Source organism: Drosophila grimshawi, unplaced genomic scaffold (assembly GCF_018153295.1).
Source record: "Drosophila grimshawi isolate 15287-2541.00 unplaced genomic scaffold, ASM1815329v1 contig_44, whole genome shotgun sequence".
NCBI lineage: Eukaryota > Metazoa > Arthropoda > Insecta > Diptera > Drosophilidae > Drosophila > Drosophila grimshawi.
In genome coordinates this window covers 13251671-13275859 of record NW_025063240.1, presented here as the reverse complement: position 1 = coordinate 13275859, position 24189 = coordinate 13251671, and the positions used below count along the sequence as shown (strand labels likewise).

At 40.6% G+C, this 24189-nt stretch overlaps 1 protein-coding gene and 1 non-coding gene across 3 annotated transcripts in view; both read left to right on the top strand.

The window, feature by feature from the left end:
* The window catches only part of LOC6557916 (cyclin-dependent kinase 14), a 70593-nt gene that overhangs the window by 43111 nt on the left and 3293 nt on the right, over nt 1-24189 (top strand). Inside the window, exons 4-8 of one of the 2 annotated variants that reach the window (XM_001984338.3) lie at nt 10658-10702; nt 17176-17393; nt 18718-18809; nt 23033-23207; nt 23294-23555. In XM_001984338.3, the coding sequence (XP_001984374.2) occupies nt 10658-10702; nt 17176-17393; nt 18718-18809; nt 23033-23207; nt 23294-23555 (792 nt within the window). The remainder of the gene's footprint in view (nt 1-10657; nt 10703-17175; nt 17394-18717; nt 18810-23032; nt 23208-23293; nt 23556-24189) is intronic. The other variant, XM_032737947.2, reaches the window with a different exon arrangement.
* LOC116806548 lies at nt 18178-18243 on the top strand. The gene has a single exon (XR_004365684.1). It is a non-coding gene; the product is annotated as a U7 small nuclear RNA (small nuclear RNA).

Sequence of the window (24189 nt, the reverse complement as noted above, 5' to 3'; positions counted from 1 at the left end):
CAGTAGCAACAGCAACAGCAGCAGCAGCAGCAGCAACATCATCAACAGCAACGCCCCACGGACAACAAGAACAACAGCAGCAACAGCAATATCAACTGAGAATTATTCATAGTTAAATGGAAACTCTGTACATTCTTCATAGAGCCCATTGTCTTTTTGACCTCCTCCCTCCGTCCACTCCTGTCTCCGTTGCACTTCATGCCATTCTATGCCATTGCATGGCACGTGAGCTACGTGCATTGCCAAGGTCCTGGTTCTGCCCCAAAGTTATATTGCACCAACGATGTATCACTCTTGGCTTATTCTCAACGCCATCTGGCATGTTTGCTTATTGCATTTGCGAGGTGCGCTGCTGGGATTACCTGCCGAGGTGTAAATGAATGTGACTGAAACTTTTTGCCAGAGAATGAAATGGAGTCTGTTGCATGTCAAGCTAAAGTTGACTAAGCTTTGCAATGGTTTATTAATACTGTTTCGCTTTGTAGTCTCCATATAAATGTGCATTGCCTTCTTTTAAAATAACAAACTTTCTATAAAATGGAGTAAACTGCATTAGCCGTAGACAACTTTTTCAATTTCACGCAAATAAACGTCGTTTAACTACAAATTTAAGTTATATCTATTCTGTTCAACTCATTATACATTTAAATTCAATATTATATTTCCTTCTCTCCCCATTTCCTGACTTTTGATTGATAGTTTTGTTCTGCTTAGTCTTCAATTTAATTCGTTCTCTCGTATGCTGCTGTGTTCAATAAACTTTTCTCAAGCAACCCAACAACAGTTCAGTTATCATAAAGTTATGTAACGCACAATAAATTACACACTTTGAAAGCACATTCACCCACTCAACTAGACCAAGAGCTCCCCACCCAAACCCAACCTCCTATCACCCACTTTTAGTTCCACGACCAAAAGCAATTTCAGTTTTTCATGTGGCTGCTTCCGTTGGAGCTGCTTCTGCTTCGCTTGTTGTTGCTGTTGCTGTTGTTGCTATTGTTGTTGTTGTAGCTGTTCTGATTATATGATTTATAAGTTATCTTCAACTCGACAATGCTGTTGTTCGCCATTAGAGGGAGTGGCATGGCATTGGTTGGGTGGCAGGGCAGACATTTGCCAGGATACGCGCAATTTATTCTCAAAGTCGGCAGCCTAACAAAGATTATGGTTTATATGCGCAAATTATGCGTTGCCAAAAACCTTAACAATTCGCCCAGCACCGTAGCTTTAAAAGGTCTTTGGCTTTTATTAGGCCATTACAAAAGTTGTGCCCTGTTACAACAAAACAACAAAACAAAAAAAAAAAAGCGAAAATCTTGTAAATTGCTTAAAAAACATATTTGGCAAATTCGCATTACACATTTGACAAACTGCCGCAGCAGCGACATTTTCTTGTAAATCATGTTCAACAATTATTCACAAAACATGCAATTATGAGTATTTAATTTTCGCCTCTTAATGGCATATTGTGTGCAACATTTGGGCACTAAAACATCGCTTCTTTCTGCTACTCTGCGTAATGCCTGCCCCCATCTGCCACCGTTTGTGTTCGCAGAGTTATTTGCCTGCGATTTCCCACAAGTTTATTTGCACGCGCGACTAAATCCTTTTAACGCTTTATTCGGCTTTTGATGCGACCGTGACTTCTCCTCAAGCTTTTGTTTATTTTCTCTTGTAATACGCCTGCAAAGGGTATTTGGACTATTTAATGAAATATGCAACCCTTTGAGAATAAGAATTAAGTCAAGTATACAATAAGAATATCAGTCTCCTTCGACTACTTGTCTTATATATTATAATTAAGATTAAGATCCGACTTTTCTCACGCTTGCCAAGAGTATCCCATTGATATCTTTCGTTGTTGCCTCAGTTTGTTTTAACTTTTCTAATTAGTTTTCCCAATTATGCATAGATTTGGCTGATTCAGATCCGAATTTTCTAAGAGTATCTCAACTTCGTCATTTTGCTGTCATCTTTTGTTTGCCCTCACTTTTAGCTTCATCGCATCTTTTGCTTTCTTCTTCTGCCCACGCACAGGGCTTTTTCACAACCGAGCCTGCTGCCAGGACTCGCTGGTTGTCTATTGTATTTATTTTTTTTTTGGGGCAACGCTTTTACTCCCTTGTCGCCTGTCTGTGATTTAAATTTATTGGCAAAATACTTTAAGTGATTTTTTTTTCTTTGCTGTTTTTTTTCTTGGCTTCATTGCTTGGTGTTTTTGGGGGGTGGCATTTGTCTATCTGTGCGCAACCCTTTGACAATTTTTTTTGAAGGGGTTTGTTTTTGTCGTGTATCTTTCGACCATTATTCGGGCTAAAGAAGTGCCGTCGCCTTGCGGTTAGACAGCTCTTCTTGTGGTTTACAGCTCCCCCCATCAAATTCGTTGCAGTTTATTAACGAAGCAAAAACATGTCGCTTTTCCGCATTTGTGTGCTTCCGCCTTCGCCTCGAGCTTTGGTTTTTTTTGTTTTTAAATGTTGTGCGGCGAATTTTAATGATTTGAATGCAGGGAAGGGTTTTTTGTTTTGTGTGGGTTTGCTTTGCCTCTGTGCAGATATTTGGTAGATGTCATCTCGCGTGAGACATGCCCTTTTCTTTTTTCTTTTTACTTTTTACTTTTTACTTTTTACTTGGCCGGCTAATGAAGCGACTTATGCATTGACATGGAAAATTTGCGGCTTTAATTTTTTGTCGCTCTTTGCGAGCATCTTTTTCGGTTTTTTTTAAGGTTGTCATGCAGCATTTGCATAAGGCTGTTTTTTATGAAGGAGATCAAAAAGCGGAAGACTTAAACCTTTGTGAATTGTTTAAGAAGCGAAAAATTAATGTAAATTACAGCATATTCAAAAGAAATCTGCAGATATAGATTGCTACCTGACATTATTCTACATTCAAATAAAACTGAGAGGCCCTTCGGTTATCACAACAATTTTAGTAGTATTCAAAATTGAACAATTATTACACTTAAAGACTTCAAGAAACTAAAGCCAAAGTAATTTTCATGCTAGTGATTTCTAGCTGCTGTCAGCGAAAATTCAACACAACTGTCACAAGAACAGTAGATAAATATGAATAATGCTATGTAGTACAAGCTTAGCTCACAATATATAATGAGTAATGAGATCATTTTCCTCAGCTTCCCTCGTTCCGCGCCAATGTAATCAATTCTCTTTGAAAACTTTGTCCACACGCAACTAATGCAAAGTTCACAATAGCTGCTCCTCCCTTATCCTTCCAACACGCCCCATAATTTTAAAGTTGCTTTTGCCGGCAGCCAATTGTCGGGCAATGTGCTTTCCCCAAGATTTTCCAGCGCCCAGAAGAAAATTGTAAAACTGTCCAAAAATGAATTTTTTCGATTTTTTTTTTCTTGACAATTCGCCGCAGTTTTGCATACTAAGCTCATTATGTTGAGACGCCCTAGAATAAGAAGCTGAGAAACGCTGAAAAGACGAAGAACTCGTTGCCCTTTTTTTTATATGTATTTTATTTCCTACTTGCCGGCGGGGGTTGTAAACTTTTTAATAGTTACCCAAAAAAGAGAGCCAAGTAAGACAATTTGACGCGCATTTTATTGCAACTGGCTTGTCCAAGAATGCCCTTGGGCAGTGGCACGCCTCTCGTCCAGTCCCTTGCTGTCAACTGTCTAAATGAAAAGTAGCACAATATGAAAATTCACGCTTGTCATTATAAATTCTTTATAAAACGCCGCCCCACCACTCCCAAACATGGCCCAGACAGCCACAAGACATAATCAAATTGTGTTTGCCACCGCTTTAAGTGCGGTGAATATCTTTAAGTTCTTGTCACTAGCAATCAACGAACACATTCTGACTGACAGCTGAAGTATCCATAACGTCATCAGGAGCTCATACAATATAGGGGTGTGGAGGAGGCTGTGACGAGGCATAGGGGTTGTGGTTGGGGTGGGAGGAGCCTGAGGTCACGGCCTCCAACGGAATTAGGATTCATAATATGACAAAGTGATGGTTGGGCCATGTAACTAACGCTTGTTCTGTGTGCGTGTGTATAAGTGTGTGTGCGGGTATCCTTGTAACACATTCAACACACTACCACACACACACACACACACACACACACAGACACACTCATCGAACGTAATGCACACACGTGTGTGCTTAGATTATGAGCAGCTTCAGCTGCGGTTGCCTTCCATGTATTTGTATTGCTCTATAGGGAGATTGCGTTTCACCTCCTGCGTCCTATCGAGTCCTGCGTCCTGCTGTCTGTCACTACAGATAAGGCCCTGTGTGTGTGTGTGTGAACTGTGACAGCCTCGGGGGCATGTGGCACGGATAGCACAGAGCACGCATTTGATTTGGTCAGTTCGACACATTGCTGTAGCTCACTCCAAGGCGCACATAGGCCCAGCGCTTCCTTCCTTCCTTCGTGCAACATTGTCTACTTCAAATTTTGATTGTCATTTACGTGACTGGTCGCCTCTATGTGTGTGTGCGTGTCTGTGTGTGTGTATAAGAGGCTTTTTTGAATGAAATTGCTGCAAATTATTCCCATTACGATTTTGGGGCTGCTTTTCAAGTTGATTGTCGTTTACATGTGAACAAAGCACTCTGCGTCCAGCCTCTACTTAGGCGCCTGATTGGACTTTCAAAGGGGGCAAACGATAGACAAGTTGAGTGTTCTGTTTTTAGACCGGTCAATGATGGATTAATCAATCAGCAACTGCAGAAAGGCCTACCGATAAATTAGAAATTCATTGAAATTACTGAAGTAAATGATAGAATTTGTACATAGTCCCTTACGATCTATTTTTATCGATTTGTTATTGATAATTGTTCGAGGAAAACGCTCAGTTAGCAATAGCTTCATTAAAAATAAGATTTTTAATTGATGTACGATAATTTCTGCCATATACTGTACTGGTTCTCCTACAATAAATTTAAATTATATGTATTTATATGAATATATTAAATTATACATTAATTTTTTTTTATTATTTTATTCAATTTGCTGTGGGATTTATCATTTTGCCATTAATTTTGAAGAATTTATGCTCTTTTAAATATATATAATACATATATTAATTGAAGTCATTGAATTGAAATATGCAATTTATCATCAATATGAATATTTCCTGCTGTCCATATCGATGCTTTAACCATTTCTCGTTCCATTGTGCGCCCTCGTGACCACTGTGCATGCTCCATTCTATGCAGTTGCAGACTATTGACGATGCGAATGTCTCATTGGAGTGCGTGCAGTGGCCTGGTCAGTTTCTGGTCTGTCTGTTGATGTTGGTCGTCCTGACGGCATTCTATTGCCATTGGCGCTGTGCTGCTGTTATTGTCCTGGAATTGTCTACGTGTCTTTTGTTTCTTTGAGCCAACCCACCTAGCTGTACGGCCTCTCCTACTCCCGCTCCCGCTCCCGCTCCCGTTGGTGTCTGTTATTGCCTGGAGGGCAAACAATTCGAGCTGACCATACGATTGCTTTTATGACGAGCGCTTGACGAAAGCGTGCTGCGTTTTTTCCACTTTTTGCTCGCTCTTCAGTTGATGATATATATTGGTGGAGAGCAACAGTGGCTGCGATGCGTCCACTCGGCCCCCTCGGCTTTGTTTGCGATGGCCGCGAATCAGTGGCCAATATCCAAGCAATGTTTGTAAAGCAAACCTTTTGAAGTTAATTAAAATATACAGCAGCCCAGAGCGAACAATTTTCAATTACTTATACCAAGTTTTATCCGAGTATTATATTATGTTTTGTTCTGTTTTTTTTTTTTGCTGTTTAACGAACGCTTGTAAAAATGTTACGCTTAATATTGTATGTGCAAGCTGTATCAACAGGAAATGGATATATATTATTGCTTATTAAAACTCTTTCAACGGGTTTTTATTATTGGCAGTGAAAGCAGTTGCAAGAGTCGCATCGGTTGCAAGTAAATTGAATTCTCTGTTGCCTTTTCCCAACACTAAGCATTATTAAGCTTTGGTTCAAATCTTTGTACTGCTCTTCCCGCAATTGAATTGGATGCCCTTCTCTCCTTGTCACCTGCTCTGCTCGTCCTGTGTAATACTGTGCTGCAGCTTTTGATTGTGGTTTCAACAATACGTATTAGAAATCAATTCATTTTGTTGGTCATTTTGCAATTTCCGATTCCGAACGAATAACCGCTGGGCGGGCTACAAAGTAAATAATCAAACGACAAATTGCAGCCGGCGATTGATGCTTTTGACGTTGATAAATGCGAGTGGACCGAACAATGTGTGATTGGCATTTGGTAATAAATAAAAGCCTAGTAACAGAAATCATAGAATAGTAATGTTCTTTCATTTATAAACTAACTGAACATTGTTTGAAAATGCTGAAAAGTAAGACAAGCCTTAAAGTAATGTGATAGTATATTTTGTAGAGCTACTATTCATAGTAAGTTTTTATCGTAAGTGTAGCATACATTATAAATGCCAAAATATCCTGTGGCAAGTGCAGTCACTCCCTCAGAATGTGACACCAGATTGCTGCTGTCTCAACTGAAGAGCCCTTCGGCACTCAGAAGACAAATGCAGCGCCAAGCTTGTTGCAAGCTAACGGATGTGGCGCCAAGCTGCCGTTGCCGTTGCCTTTGTCGCTTTCCAGTTCCCATTACCATATCCAAAAAAAATAAATAAAAGACCAGACCGCAACAATGTTGCATAATGGCAACGTTTAGTGTGAAATTTTCAGCGGTTTTCCATGTGCCTTTGACTGCAACTCTCTGCAGCTGGCTCTTTGCTGCTACGCTTCCTTTGAAATTGCGCACATAAACTAATTTCGCATGCATGAAATGATTTTCATAGAAACTAAAAATGAGAAAATTGCAGAGTGGCCGTCAGCAGCAGCAACAACGGCAGTGGCTGCCAGTGTTGGGGAATGCATCCATTAGGGTTAAGTTGCGTCCTGCATTACCACGTTGTACGGGGGCCTGGTCCCGCTAATTGTGTCACAATGATGAGCATAATTTGCAACACACTCACACACACTTTTACAGTGTGTGTGTGTGTGTGCTACATATAATAATCTGCCGCGTACAAAAGGGCAGTCTGAAATAAAGTATACGCGACGTGTGCTCGAGTCTGTAACTCAACATTTATGCATAATGCTCGCACTAATTTTCCGTTAGTAAGTAATTGCATTTTGTTTCGCCAACGCTTTAGGCACACCTTAACCCCTACCCCCCTGCACTCCCTGCAATTCGTCTTCCGTTCGGCCCACTTACTTTCATTAGTGGCATTTCATTAAATGTAACCGGAAGCCGTACAACAGTCTCTCATTCCCTAGGCTCAGTCAACTTTTCGGCATACTCATTACTTTGTGTGGCGTCACTTGATACCCTACCCCCAACCCCAATACCCTTAACCAACACCCCCAACCGGCGCCTGTCTTCATGCATAACTGTCTCGCTTTTGCAACTGGCACCGCTTTTAATTAGCATCAATGTCGTTTGTCTGCCCTCTGATTTACGCTCCGTTTGCGTATCGTTTTGTTTTGGGCGCTCAATTTAAATGTCAGCGCAAACACACACCGACACACACGCACACACACACACACACACGCATTAGGCTATTGCATACGAGTATGTATATAAAATATGCTGTCATATGTGCGGATCATGATGAATGATGCCGCCAATTGTTTGGTTTTTGTTTTGCATTTGTTATTGTTTGTGCAGTGCAAACAGCAAATTTTTGAAAATGTGGAAAAGTGGGCAAAAAGCATAGCAACCAAACCAGCACACCCCACACCCCACACCATAACCCTGAACGCTTAGCGCTCTCAGCCGAAGCCTACCCGTTCGTCAGTAAACATTTTTCGTCTTGACAGGAGAGCATTATAAACACAGATACACACACACTCTTACACACAGACATATCTGCTGCCTGTCAGTCTCTGGCAAAAACTCTGTTTGTATACTCTGTAATCGTTAAGCGATTTCTTGTACTCCTCCCCAGCCAGGCAGTCGGCCCCTTTTTTGTTTGTCTGCTCGTACAAGAAAAGTAATTTTATGTAATTTGTTAAGTAATATCCTTCGTTGTGTTTGCCTGGATGTCTCGTCAGGATGTGGCAGTGGTATTACAGTATAACCGTATGTAAGTATGTCCGCCTTGCCTACGTGGCAGTAACTTGATGGATTTACTGCTGCTGCTATTGCCGCTGCTGCTGTGGCTACTCTGCGGCATTCTCTCGCTCTCTCTGCTCAGCAACGCCTTGTCAGTTAATTAGAAAACGAAAACATCAAAGTGCTATTGTCGAAGCTTTAAGCTGCTGGAGAGCAGCTTCATCAGCTGCCAAGCAAGTTTTACAGCACTCGGCAATCTGTGTCTTATTAATGGGATGTGAATATGTTCTGATTGCTGATGGCATCAATAAGCTCGAGCTTAGGAAATTACATTAATCCATGGAGACTAAATTTCCATCGTTATAATATCCCATAACTGACACGATTTTTAACGATTTTGCATTTCAATTTGAAAACACGATTTTTTCATTCAATTCAAAATCCCATGACGAATTCAAATTTTCCACACCATAACTTGGCAATGTGTTTACTTGATTTTAATTACAACAATTTGTTGACTCGGGCGACAGTTTGTAACAAATGCCAAAGAAAAACACGTTCAGCAGACAGTCATGATTGAATATGGTTTTCAAATTATCTCGCCTTGTCGCGTGGAACATGTGGCATGAGTAATTATGTGTTGGAGACCAATCGAATTGGTGTCAACAAACGCACAAACCCATCAGAACTCGCCCCAGACCCGTGACTCGACTGCCAGCAATTACAAATTTGCACTGAACGAAAATCCTTTTTCTTTTTGTTTTTCCTTTTTTTTGTTTTTCTTTTGGCACCCGTTGTGCACCAGTCACACAAATTGTGTGTACGTGTTTTTCTTCTTGTAAGTCGCCAAATACAGCAACAGCAACAACAATAACAACAACAAGAATAACAAACAAAATAACAAAAACAAAGCATGCCACAACAGCTCAGCCCTTTTGCTGTTTTCTAATTGGAAACGCTTTTCATTAAAGCGCAAATGAAAATCAATGTTCGACATTGCTGTCCTTTGAGTTTGAGTAATTAAACACAATCAACTGAGAAGTTTTACTTCTTTTCTCGCTCGTGTCCTTAATAAATACCGCTATAGGGCACATAATGGCCGGAAAAGAGTTCAGGGGCAATGGTAGAAGCAACAAATCCTCAGACGTTCGTCGCCTTAAACCAAATACACACACCACACACCAGACCGATGAACTCAAACACACGCACACAAATCAATTTACCCCAACCACAACGACAGCTGCCAGTGAAAATGAAGCAATAAATAAGCGGTAATTGGAAGTGATGAACGAAAGGATATGCTGCCCAGTCGAATACAAGCCACAGGCCACAAGTCCACATGCTCCTCTCTGACTAGGGACCACAAGGAAGCTAGCCTCAGAGGCAGAGGTAGAGGCGAACTAACATTGCGTCCAAATCTCTAATCAAATGTCAATTTCTTATTGAATAATATGGCAACATACGAGCCAAATTCGAACCAACCCCGCACCAAACCTACCCCAACCCCTTTTTGGAGTGTATTCGTGTGTGCGGGCGTGCGAAAAGAAAAATATAACCATGAAGTAAATCTTTTAACGACGCGCTGGCCAGGAGAAGTAACAGCAGCAACAGCAGCAGTAGCAGCATTCACATTGTCCTTGCCTTTCATGTGCACGTCCTTGACGGTGTAGTCGTAGTAGTGTAGTATAAGCCATTTAATGTGCTTTTTGGCCAATTATTACGCGCGATTTATGCTTTTATTTGTCAACAAAGTTAGCAGCCATGCCGAAAAACCAAGTATAAAGCAATGGGGGCAAAAGTTTAAGTATTGCTCGTTGGTTGGTCAACAAGCGTGAAATAGCCATCGAAGCTGACTCTGAGTGGATTATTTCCCGTTACACCAGCTATAAATCCCTTATAAATCAATGTGTGTTTGCGTGTGTGTGTGTGTGTGTGTGTGTGTTAGTTACAGGTTCACAATATTTTAATATATTTTTGTTTGATTTAGTTGCACAAATTTGCAGTAAACAACATAAATTGCACATTCAGCTCTTAAACTGCGTCGGGAACTCTGATGCAATCTTTAATGTGAAAGAATATTAATAATATGTGTGAAGAGAGTAAAAGTACTTAAAGAGAGTGAAAGAGAGAGAGAGAGAGAGAGAGAGTACAAATTAATATTTTGTATTCCTTGCATTCACTCCTCAATATATAAATAATATGATATATATGCTTTTCAATAGGAAAAGTGTTATTTAAACAGAATATTCCAATTTTACTTTGAGTGTTAAAAACGCTTTTACATCCTATATCTTATTCTAAGTGCTAAAAGTATATTTACATTAAATTAAGCCACATATCAATTAAATGCTTATATTATCATAAACGTTTTTTAAATCTTTTGCCATCATGTATTCGGCTTTGCTTTAGCTTTTGCGCATTCGCTTCCTCAAATATCTTTAATATATATCCATTTTATTATATATTTAATACCGCACCTAGTCTTAAGTTACATTTCTCTAAACGCTTAGCTTGAAATTTGCTTTTTCAAATCGAAATTATAATTTATGTTTGCCTATTTTTTCTACCTTTTATTTTTAGCACAAGAATCTGCGAAAAATGATAATAATAAACCTAAACCACAAGGTAATGCAATCCAAAAATTCCTAGCTTTATATTAGTCGTGTAAGAATTTATGCTTTGCATGCTGTTGCCGGAAATCGCTTAGACTTTTATTAGTTTCCATTTTGCTCATTTTATTTTTTTGTTTGGCTTTGACAGCAATTCCAATGATCATATTTTATGCGCAAAGCCTTTAAAATGTCATTAAAATAGATGTCATGCCTGTGTCCGTTGTTAGCTGTTGTTTTTGTTGTTGTTTGTTTGTTTGTTTGCTGTTTGTGTAGTTTGGCATCAGAAGTTGCCTTTGTCATTGTCATCACAGTCATCGTTATAGTCCTGTGGCCTTAGCTTAGCTCTTGCCCCGAGTGCAGTCGACAGCCAAAAGTAATGACAAAACGCAGCGGGTTATCATTTTCATATTGAGACATTTGCGAAGCCCGAAACGTCCTAAAGCCAGAGGCTTATGGGAGGGTAGAAAACTGGGTTCAAAATTCAAGGATGCAATATTGAGAATCCCCTTGGCATTGGCTGCACTTGTCTCTAGTCTGTAGTCTAGAGTCTAAAGACTCTAGTCTGGTGTCTGGAGTCCTTGTGTCTGGAGTCCTTGGCATCGTCGTTTGTATTGGCCTTTTTTTTGTGCTCAGAACTGAACGTTGTTGGTTATCATCTTTGTAATTGAATTCAGCAACAACACAATAAATTTTAGGCACAAAACGGGGGGCGGAGTGGGTGAGTGTAATGCTGAAAAGGGCTGCCAAAACAAACAGTGAGTGTGGAATGTGTTTTTGGCTGCAGTAAAAAGAGAAAATTTAATTTCTGGCCTGAATAATAAATCACAAACATAACAGCGAACGGTTCGAAGGAAGCCTGGGTCCACAAACAAATAAAACAGCGCAAAATGTTTCAGCTGGAGGACACTTGATGTCGCCAGAGATAAAATGCCCCACACTTGCTGGTGGCGGGGTGTGATATCCTCCGGTTTGTTGCCCAATTTGAAATGCGTTGTCGATGGCCATCGTCAACGATGCTTGCCGTCGAACGCTTTATGCTATTGCATTTATCAAAATTGTATTTCCTGCCGCTCTCTCTCCGTATGGCCAAGGAGCGCAGAGGAAGCATAAACCCCTGCCACCCCTTGGCGGGTTCCCCGTTTTGTATATGTGCACACACAAATACATATTTTATTTGTTTTGAATGGGCGGGGTGGGACTTGGGAGGCAGCAGCGGCTGTTGCTACCTCGGTTTCAGCGAGTTGCCTCAAATGTTTTGCTTTATTAAATTTTTACGCAAATGCGCGACACGCGCATATGAATAATATCAACTATACGTTAATACAGAGAGTACCCGACCGGGTAGATACCACGTAAAACACATAACAAGACATTTTATCTAAAGATGACTTGTTTCTTAAGTCGGAAAACTAAAAATATTGGCATAGTAACATATAAAACAAATAGTCAGAGTGCCGAGCTTAGCTAATCTAACATTATTGCTTCTGCAGAGTTCTCGACTCGAAATATTTTTAAAGACCTTGTTAAATAATGGACAATTCTTTGTATAGATTTTCATGCTGACTACTCTAAGTAAATTAATTATTGGATGGTCTTCTGACTCATCGGCTTATCCCAACTTATTTGCATATGCAGAACAGGGTACAAGAAAAACACAATGTTTCATAGTGCAATACAACAGGCATAAATATTCATGCATAAAGTGGGTAGCTCATTCGAGTGCCGTTTCATACTTATGCAAATGAAAAGTAAAAAATTGTTATGCCCAGCTCATTTCTTTTATAGGCGACACACTACTGTTTCGGACTGGGGAGAGGGTGCAAGGTGGCGGGAGATGGTACTGACCCACTCAGCAGTGTACAGTGATTTTTTTTTTTTGATGATATGCACTCACTCCCACCCGCATGCCATAAATAATGCCACAAAGCCAAAACCAAATACGAGTAGTAAACAGAAATTGCGAATAATATGCAATAATGCAAAAGGCCAACAGTAGTGAGATTCTGCCAACAGATGCGATGTTGCCATGGGCACTACTACACATACAACGTATGTATATGCATAAGAGAGTTGCCACCCAGTTGCTGAAGACTCTCGGGGGAAGACACACAATATGCAACAGCAGTAGCGGCTCCACACGCAACCACCTAGCCCTGCTTCCTGCGTTCCTGTTAGCATGTGTGTAGTAGGGGTATGCGTGAGTTGTTTGCCTGGGCTTAAAGTCACAGCAGGACGTGACATCCTTGCATAGCATTTGCATAACTATGACCACCAAGAGGCAGCTACATCAGCGACAGTGCTGCGCCCCTTCCCTGCCACCCACCCCTCTCCCTCTGGCACTATCCTTCACAGTCTGCTGCTCTAGCGCCCGCTATTTTTATCATTTCCGTTTTTTGTATGACACATTTTTCCATTTACTTTTTTTTCTTCATTTTCATTTCTCATTTTTTTTCTGGGATGTCGTAATGCGCTTGCATAATTTTCATTGTTTTCATTTTACACGCGAATTTTCTGCACTCGAATTTTTTTTTTTTTTCTTTATCATTTTATTTCGTTTCTTGTTTTGTGGACTGTTTCCTGTTCTGATTTCTGTTTGCATTTCAAGTTATTCGCTTGAGAGATTTTTAGTGTGTAAAGTAATAAAACTGAGGCATAAAGGCGTTAAAGGAGTTTCGAAGAAAAGGGTAGAAAGGAGTATTATGAGAGTTCAGCTGCTTATTTCAGTGTGGCCATATAACTTTATGAATGCCTTAAAAACTGAAGACCAAATATCAAAATGTTCCAAACAAAGCAAATTTACAAGAACATAACACATTGATGACAGCACGAAACATGACTATAATTTCAACATTTTGTAATCATTTGGTAGCATTTACATTACACAATGCATAGATGTTTATACCGTAATGAAAGGCATTCTACATATAGTAGTATATTCTGTACTTATTGAAAATATTCCCATCCTTACTGATAAAATTCCATTCTGTTGTTTATATGTATGTATATGAGATTTGCCAATATCATCCAAGCTAAATCGATTTTCATCGTCCTGGTTTTCTATCTAGATTATATGGATCTATGAATAGGTTCCAAACTTTCCACTAGATCCACCTCAACAAGTCCATTAATGACGATAGTCTACTATAGCCTGTTATATACTTAATGCACAACTGCAATAATTACAATAATTAATCTGCAATGCAAGAGTTAATTTGCAATCTGTACTTATGTGTGGCATTAACTCAACGCAATTCATGATGCCTTGGTTTACATACAGTTAAGTTGCACATACCATCAATATCAATACTCTTATAGCCATTTACTTATGTGCTCATTTCGCCCACAGACAGCGTTGCCAACTGTCCCATTACGGGTTGTGCTATTTGCTGGCAATTGCCATTGCCAAATGATTATCGCTGAGCTTCTGACATTCTCAAAGTCTCGAATTGCTATTGGCATTGTTGGCACTCTCAGCCAGTATTATCACATGAGTATCCGAACTTTTCGAACTTTCTAATATGCCAAATAAGTGCCTAGCCATGTAAATATTGAAGAAATGTCGTCTCTTCTCGCTTTGCATTGCTAGTCATTTTTTCCAATTTACAGCCACTTTGCCAATGCTCAGTCAATTTTTGCAAATCAAATGGTTTTCATCGGTTGCTCTTCCACTTTGTGCTGAAGCTGAAGCCAAGACGGCTGGCTGCCAGGACAACGAAGCTGACTACGCCATTCTGCTTGAAGGGCTAGCAACGAATGAGAGAAACGAAGTGGTTCACTTTCTTTTTTTTTATTATTTTATTTTTATTTCAGCTCTCTTCGCTCGTTTTGCTTTTATTTGGCTCATTTATGGCGCATATTGCGCATTTAATCGTCGTCAACATTTGCCATGTAACGGGCATTGAATATATGTGTGCTTATATGTGCCACTCCTTCCAATATATGTCAGCTTCGTGTGTGTGTGTGTGTGTGTGTGTGCCACATGCGATTCACAGGATTAGCTTTCAGTAAGCGTCCGTGCAAGCAGATAGCAGATAGCAGCCTGGTCCGACAGTGTTGTCCTGATATCCTGTAGCCCGACAAGTTTTCCCAAATTTTTTTATTATTTTTTTTTTTTGTTGGCTGACATGCTCGCGCACAATCAGCTGCTGTTGAATTTTTAATTTTTATGTTAGTAATTTCTCAACATTCTGTTTGACTGTCGGGCGCAACGTGAAAACGGCGAACTGGAAGCTGCTCCTTGCCAGCAAACATCTTGTGCGCGCATATTAAATTTTTTGTTTTATTTAGTTTTTCTTGTTATTTCTGTGTATATACCCTGTGGCCATAAAATGTGAATCGGGGGGCATAGTAAAGTTAGGCCAAAAAGTACCATAAACTTTTAATGTTCACATATTACTTCTTTCACAAGGTAGTAAACTCTAGACGGACCCCGACAGATATTATAAAACTATTGAAAAACTTAAATAAAGAAAGGAGAGCTGTGGTAAAACTATCTATAATATATATAATTCAATTAAATTAACTACGCTCTAAAAGCATACAGGGTAACTACTAGTCTAAAACTCTCAACCAGAATCAATCCGAGTGGTTTTTATTCGCATTTCAACATTTGGGGAGGCGTGAAAACCAAATGGAAACTCGGGCGGATGGAGATAGTAGCTGGCAGACATTCTTGCGATGCGAGTTTCGTAAGTGGAGTTTTTCGTTTGGTCAGGCCATTGACTGTGGCATTTATGTATGTGCATATATAAATATATTAGTAGCAGTTGTTGAGTGCGGAGTGTTGAGTGGGGTTTCACTTTGCAGTAAGCTATGCTGCTGCAAAAGTGGGTTACAAAAAACCAGACTGCTGCAATGCAATGCCAAAAGGGTTACCGTTGCCGAAAAGCTTAAGCTACAAAATTGCACAACGAGGTGAAAAAATAAATGTGGAAGGTAAACAAAATATGTGTTCAACATTATTGAAGCTTATGCATTACAAAATGCCAAACAGAATCCAACTTTCTGTGAACTCTAGCAAAATATTTGATTTAAAAAATTAAAATAATAATTTGCAGTATGGTATTTGCACAATAAATTGAGTTAAATTGCGACTGGAGTTTATCCAGCACGCGCGTGCATATTTCTAACCAGCAATGAAAATACGATATCATGCGCTGCCTCCTCCAGCAACCACACACCCCTTTCCCGCCCATCTGCTACCTGTTTAGTTTTTAAGCTGTAACAAAACCAATTTACGAGAAGTGCAACTGCAAACCGAACTGCTGCCAACTGACGCCAGCAGCTACAACTATATTGTATAAATATTTCAATGAAGCCACATATAGATACACACGTACACACACACTCACACACACACACATACCCGCAGGTGGCACATGGCGCAGCAACAGTCACGGGAGCAACTGCATCCACAGCTGCAACAGCAGCAGCAGCAGCAGCAGCGACGACGATGCCAAAAGCAAACATAATTTAAAATGTAATTAGTGCTCAAATAGAAAGCCAGACAAACAGAGCAAAGCCAACTGAAGAGCAGGGGAGTGCTGTATAAAGGGGCGTATTTGTGTGGGTGGGCATGGGCGTGGCAGTGGCAATGCAAACAAATTGCGAGAGCAATTGAAAGCCAGAGACGCGCCACGACGCTCCCAAGTCAATGGATATATATGTACATATCATCATCATCATCGTCAGGTTACTAGGTGACCCAGTGCCGCAAACGCTCTGGACACCACACAGTAAACAAGCATGCGGCCACGCCCATTATCAACGCCCACCTGCGCTTGGCAAGTCGGCATTCAATTACAACTGCTGCTAGTGCTGCGACTGCTGCAGCACCTGCAAAAAACTTTGTCCTAGACCAACTTTCAACCTGCCAACTGTTTCCAGCTTGCTGCCTGTTATTCTTTTGAAACATTTTTATTATATTTGCTTGTGTATTATTCAGTGCATCCCTTTCGTCCGCAACGGATTCGATTCCGTTACGGATTCGGACTCGGATTCGGTTTGCGGCTGCAATTCTGTGGCTGCCGCTCTGGTTCTGTGTCGTGTAAACATGGCACATTTTACAGTTTGCCCAGAGTTTGGTCGCATTCACCAGTTTCAAGGCTCATGGCTCTGCCCCCGATTGATGATGAGAATGCAGCTGATGCTGCTGATGCTGCTCTTGCTCCTCTTGCACTGCCCCCATTTTTGGTTAATGAGGAAACTTGCTAACAAGTCGTCGAGGTTGCGCTCATTATGCATTGCCAACAATCCTTTTTGCCCGCACTCCACGGGGTCCTTGAAGGTCCTTCTGCTGCTGGTGGTTTTTTTTTTCTGGTTGGCGATTTGTTGGCTTTTGTTTTGATTTGCTGCAACTAATTTAGATTTTAAGTCGTCTCTCTCAGTTGGCAACCGCTCCGGCACTTGTTCAACTCATTAAGCTGCATATTTTTTTGATACGATTCCCTTTGACTGACGGTTACCATTTTTCTGCTCTATATTTAGACTGGCGCAGCACGGACAGCACCGACCATCATGATCGCGTACAGCGACAGTTGTCGGTCTCGTCGGACAGCAAGCTGCTCGATGAGGACATCAGGGAGGAGATGAAGTACCATTCGCATGTCGTCATGCGACCCAAGAAGCCACCCAGACCCAAATCCGAGGTGTTCCTCAACAAACAGGATCCACATCCGCGACGTAAACGCTTCAGTGCATTTGGTGTAAGTACAACAATAAATTTGTATTTGCTTCTTACTCATTTCAACATAAACCCAAATAAATTTCAATATATTTTCACACTCACACATTGCCCAAAGGCAATCTTTATCGTTGTTTATTTATTTGTGTGTGTTTGCCACTATTAAACCAAATTTGTGTACGCAATTTTTGCACATTTGCGCTGCCCGCAATTCCCAAATGACTTTTTATCAATCACTTAAATTATTTTAGATATATCAAAATTAAGTTTGATTGTTTTGGGCATATTTACAATGCCCAAAGGCTTTTGAGTTAATTGCAGCAACATTTGCATCGACTTTTGATGTCGCAAATATTTGAAACAATCGCGATAATTGCCAATAGATTATAAACTATATCGCGAAAGAGCAAAACTTTAATTAAAGTAAAGCAAAATTATAAATGTAATTCTCTCTATCAAACGATTACTAATACTTTGTGTATCCATTATTATAATTGTATTGGGTTTACTTAATATGTATTCCTTGCTTTGTATTATTATTTATGAACTATTTGATTAATATACAAATTTAAAAACGAAATTAACACAAATCCTACTAAAGTACGAAAAATGAGTGTTCCTCATTGTGGCCATTGCTGCCCCGACAAGGCACATAAAGTGTTGCATAGTTATGTGCGTGTTTGTTGCACATTTGTTGTTGCATAGTTCTGTGCGTGTTTGTTGCACATTTGTGCGCCTACAATTCCCAAACGGTTTTAGCAATTTCAATATGAGTTTAGAGCTGTTGTGCAGGAGTAAATCATTGAAAATATTTTAATCTCTTTGTAATTTATCCTGGTGGGACCCTTTGCTTCGGCTTTGAGTGTTCCAAATATACAAATACATTTCATTTAAATTGTTAATTATAAAACCCAAATTCCATTTGCAATGAGTCTGCGATTCTTAAGTTTTGGCTGCCTCTTTGAAGTAGTTAACCTTTAATGCCCGCCCATAATTCATATTGATTTATGTTATGTACAGAAATTAATCTATTCCCTTGTGTTATGCCATGAATTTACGATTTGTATCTGAAAAATGTATCTATATTAATATTATAATTTATTAAGATAAAGCTTTGGCAATTCAATCTACTATAAACCACATTTAATAAGCTGTCAAGAGAGTATACTATTTTCTGTTGCATACCTTTAATGAATTTGATTTAAACACATTCAGTGCATACTTTTGGGCAACACTTTAGGAATTGCCAACACACACTTCTTCTATTCATATATAACCATTACAGTTTGTAACTCTTTGGCTAATTACGACACTTTGTCTATTTTTTTTTATTTTTCTGGATGCAGGGCGACTCACCATTTGGCAAGCAGGAAGCCTATGTCAAACTGGAACCGCTCGGTGAAGGCTCCTATGCGACAGTCTACAAAGGATTTAGCAAGTGAGTATACAAAAATATATATATATGTAGAAGGAAGTGCCCAACTGAGTGCAATAAATCAACGACGCGGCCGCATTGTGGTCCTTAAATTGGGTTGCCATGTCAGTGGGTTAAGCAAAATTATTGCTGTCGACTTACGGGCGATGCCTCCCATGAATTTTGACGAGCCCACGATGACAGATAGATAGACAGACAGACAGACGAACGGACAGACGGACAGACAGACGGACGGACGGACAAGTTAGCTGGAAAGGCTTGTCAGTTTTAGAGTTGCGTCGCCTAAATCAAATGCCCTTTTAAGCAAAATGTGTGACAATGCCGCCGCCGTTTGCCATTTTTCTCTTGATTTATTTACCAATGTTGTTCACCTCCCCCATATCCTGTTTGTTGCCTTATTTATTTTTGTATTTTTGCTGTGTGCTGTGTGCCGTCTGCATCCGTTTTGTCGCCCAGTTATTTGTAACCGGCGCTTTGCCGGCTGTGTGCTCATTTGCCATGCGTCCGTCCCATATCTTTCACTCTATGCCAACCCATATACACATACATATATTCTATTTATATGGAGCTGCTGGCAGGCTCATTACACAGACCCGAAACCCAGTTTCCATCACTTCCCAGTTGCAGACTTCAGCCTCCGTTTCAGTTTCAGTTACCATGCAAATGCGGCTATCAATCAACTGCTGGCCAAGTCGAGAAGGGAGCTAAAAGTGGCACAGCAGCAGCAGCAGCAGTGCAACAACAATGGGCAGTGAAAACACAGCAGGCAAAAAAAAAAAAGGAAAACAAAAAAAAAATGGTCTCACTGAATACTACATGCCCTTGCCTAACCGTCGTATACGAGATTTTATGTATGTGATAAATTTGAAATCAGAGAGTCAGATGCAGACATGGCCAGGTCGATTGGGCTACTGATGCTGATCAAGAATATATATACAAACATTCCTTATGGATTCACGGATATATCCTCAAATGCGTTAGGTATTTTAGCCCAAAATTATAATACCCTTTGCTAGGGTATCACAATGTCGTGCAGCCCTTTTGCCATTGTATTGTTGTTGTAGTTGTTGTTGTTGGGGGCTTCTCAATTGTTTGTTTGGCTTTTTGGATTCTTGCGCACTTTTTAAGAAGTCTGTTTTGTTGTTGAACTTACCCCTTTTCGTGTTCGGTCACTTTGACACAATTGAGTTGGCAGTCGGTCTCAACTTGGTGCTTTAACAAATGCCTCCTCATTTGCGCCTTGCCTTTGATTTGAGCCCGGCCGCCTTTCGTCTCATGATTTGACAAATGAGCTGGGCGCCAAAGCGACAAAAACAACAACAGCAACAGCAACAAGCCTCGTCACCTTTTTGACAGCCGGCTACTTATATTTACGAGGAGGGGGAAGCGGCTGGAGCAGGGGCAAGGGCAGGGGCAGCTATGTTTATGATGGATTCTTAAGGCCTGCTCCTGTCAGTTGCATCTCGCCTTCGAATCTTATTTTTGCTGCCCATTTTACACAGTGATTTATTTGACAATCATTTGCACAGCTCCCCAGACCACGCCAGCAGCTCCTCCCACTTGGAATGTTCGGCAACAATGGGCATTACGTGGCAAAAACAAGAAAAGTGGTTTTCTTTTTTTGGCCGCACAGCAGCATTTTCATTATTCGGCTTGCTCATTAGGCATGCAGAGCGCGCCACATGCGAAATGAGTTCCAATTAGCTTTGTTTATTCGGAATGCAATTAATTCGCTCCAATTTATTTAGTAAAAAGGAAAATGCGAGGTGGAAAGGAAACTAAGCAAAGTCGAAATGGAAATGGAAATGAAAATAGAAATAGAAATGGGAATGCAAATGAAAAGGCGATGCATGACAACTTTTAAGCATCGGCTTTCACTTATTGCTCCTTGCTGCTTGCTCCTTGCTCCTCCTTGTTGCTTACGCTCTGTTTGGCCTGCTGATTAGCATTTCATACGCAAATTTGGGTCAGTGCTTTGGCTCTTTGCTTTTGGCCAAGATTTATGCGCTACGCTTGTTTTGGGCCATCTTTCAAAAAGTTTTGCGTTTACTTTTGCCTTGGCTTGGCTGGGTTTCGCTTGCTCTCGTTTCGTGTCAATTGTTAAAGATTTCATGAATGATTTCACTTCTATTTGACTTTCGTTTCGTTGCTGCTTTGTCTTCTCATTGCATGTGGCCGGAGCACTTGAACTTTGCTTGATTAGCATTTAGTGGGTCAACTGTCAACTGTCAACTGTGTGTGGCGCCATCTGGCGACACAAAGTTTTGCGCTTTGACGACAAAGCTTTCGACTCGGACGCTTAACTAAATCGGTATTATTTGTGCATTAACAACACCAAGTTGGGCAAAATCTTTCGACACGCTTGTCATAAGTATGTGTTCCTATCGAATGCTTGCCACGCCCACCTCCACCCAGCACACGCCCATATACTCACTGGTGACCCAGTTCGAAATTATCAAACGCTGGCGGCACTTTGTGCAGCATCTCATACATTTTTCATGGCACCCAAAAACACATCCACATAGTGTTGGAGTCCTTGTTGTTGCTGTTGCCGTTACTGTTGCTGTTGCTGTTGTCGTTGTTGTTGTTATCGCTGTTGTTGTTGTTGCTGTTGCTGTTGCTGTTGCTGTTGTTGTTATCGTGTAATTTGCCTGAGACACTCGCCCGCAACAGCTGCTGGTTACATGAAAGTTTCGCATGTCGCATTGAAAAGGATGTTGTCGCAGGATGTGCAAAGACATAAGCTCCTTACGGAGGTTATAAAACAGAGAGAACGCGTGCTTTGCAACATTTGCCATCACATAAAAGGCTTAATTGATAACGTTGTGGCTGCCGTGCATAGAATATTGTATGTGCTTCATTTTTACAGCCAACCAAGTAGGATGTTGGAGTGTTGGAGAGAGACAAGTACCCAAAGCTCATCAATGTTTAGCTGCGCAAGATGCACAACGTTTGATGATGTTGTAAAAACCAGTCCAAAATTGTATCAGCAAAAAAAAATCAGCAGCATTAAGTATGCTTAATTTGCCATGAAAACGGTATATGTTGTAATAAAGTGGATCAAAAATTGTGGAATCATTTGTGAATAAGCAAAATAATACCTCCATACAGCTGTAAGCCTGAGAAAAATCTAAAATGTTAAAGTTAGACTCCCTTGAATACATATATATGTAATATATATTTTTAATAAACACCCAATAGCCCTTTTGGTTTCCTTCAATTCTGATTAACTCTCAAACATTTTAAGTGCATTAACCAAACTTTAATTAAGGTAATTCTTGTCTAACTTTTGACGTCATGACCTTGCCCAAATCTGAACAACAGTCAAGTAAGACTGCTCTTCAAGTTAGTTTTGATTATCTATCAGTCATTTTGATGGGTTCATCCTAAGGCCATTATCTATTACTCCTTTGCAGCTGGCTGCTCATTACGTATGTCATCATCATTAACCAACAGCGGCAACTGCTCTTAGCTGGAAACACTTACAAGCTGGCTGCCAATTAGCTGAAATCGCGACGTTTGCGTTAACTGAATTAACTCTCAGCTTCGCTTTGACACAGCTCAAGTGCTGGGCGCCGAGACATATCCATTGAGAGATTCCTCTTTCCCTGTACTTGAGTCATAAAAAAAACTTTGCTCAATTTTTGCCAGCACTTTTGGCAAACGAATACTTAAATCAACTACTTTATGGTCGAGAATTTAAGCTCACTGCAAGCAACGGCAGCGTCCAAGTCCAAATAGGAGTCTTAGTCGGAGACTTAGTCGTAGGCGAAGGCAGCTTCGTTCCAATTAGAATTTACTTGTGCGAAAAGCGTCTCATAAATTTGGGGCGTCTGTGGCGCGGTGTCAAATAATTTAACCTAATTTGACACTTCAAATGTGCGGCAAGAGAGCGGTGGCATTGAAGGAGGAGTAGCTCACTAAATTGTGTTTGTGTCTGTGTTGTGCCTGCCTGCCTGACTGCCTGGGCCTTATCCTAATTTAAGCATTTGCGGCACATTTCTGTGCGTATTTCTGTTGGCTCGTTATGTCCTGCCCAAGACTTGCCAAGGACAACATGCCTGCGGGTGCTGCCTAACTGCCTAACTGCCTAATGCCGTGTTGGTTGTTTAGTTGCAGGATATAGGGGGAGGGGTTTGTTTATCTGACTGTCTGGCGCTGACTGTCTTGGCTTGTGTATGTTTATATTTGTGTATGTATTTATTATATTAATTTCTCGCCAACAGATTAACCTACCAGCGTGTTGCACTGAAGGAGATCCGGCTGCAGGAGGAGGAGGGCGCTCCGTTTACAGCCATAAGAGAGGCGTCTCTGCTCAAAGAACTGAAACACAGCAACATTGTGACTCTGCACGACATTGTGCACACCCGCGAGACGCTGACCTTTGTCTTTGAATATGTGGTGAGTATCCAAATGGAAGAAATACAGAGAGAGAGAGAGAGATCATCTTTTATATATGTTTTTTTTTTTTGTTGTGGTTCTCGCAGAATACCGATCTATCGCAATATATGGAGAAGCATCCGGGTGGTCTGGACCATCGCAATGTGCGCCTGTTCCTTTTCCAGCTCCTGCGCGGCCTCTCCTACTGCCACAAGCGTCGTGTCCTGCATCGCGATGTGAAGCCACAGAATCTGCTAATCAGCGACTGCGGCGAACTGAAGCTTGCCGATTTCGGACTGGCCCGTGCCAAAAGTGTACCAAGCCATACGTATTCCCACGAGGTGGTCACGTTATGGTATCGTCCACCAGGTGAGTTTTCACAAAAACCTACAAATCTCTAGAATTTTTTCGAAGATGCTAACTAGTTTTCTAGATGGACAACTAAATATTATAGAAATTATAGTATTTTTGTTAACCTATTTTCAAACTCAACTTTTTGTGCACAAAATTTCAATCAGTAAACCAGGGGAATAATGAAATGCATTTATTATGATCAGATTGTTTGGAGAGCTGAAAGCTGATTAATTTTAATAGCCCGTCTTTATAGACAGTGCCCAAATGGGTAAACAATTCACTTTGCGTTTATTCATCTCTTTGTTCCCCTTTTCGTTTGCGATTCTTGCACAAAATCCCCATCAAATTGCAGAGTTTAATTGAAAAAAAAAGCAGTGAAGAGAGAACAAAGTTAATTTTTTTAATATGCAATTCCCTCGATATAAACAGTTTGTGTGAAGTCGAGCTGGCAGGTTAAGCTCCTTGCTGCTGCTTACTGGAGGTTGTGCTCCTGGTCCCTGAACTCGGACCTCAACTGGCTAGTCAAAACATGTTAAACAAATTTAATCTGCACTTCTTAGCTGACGAGCAGAACTCTGCTGACCAGCGTGACGAGAGGAGCACAACCTAAAACCGAAGCGGATGTGGTTGCTGTTGCAAGTAAGGTTGG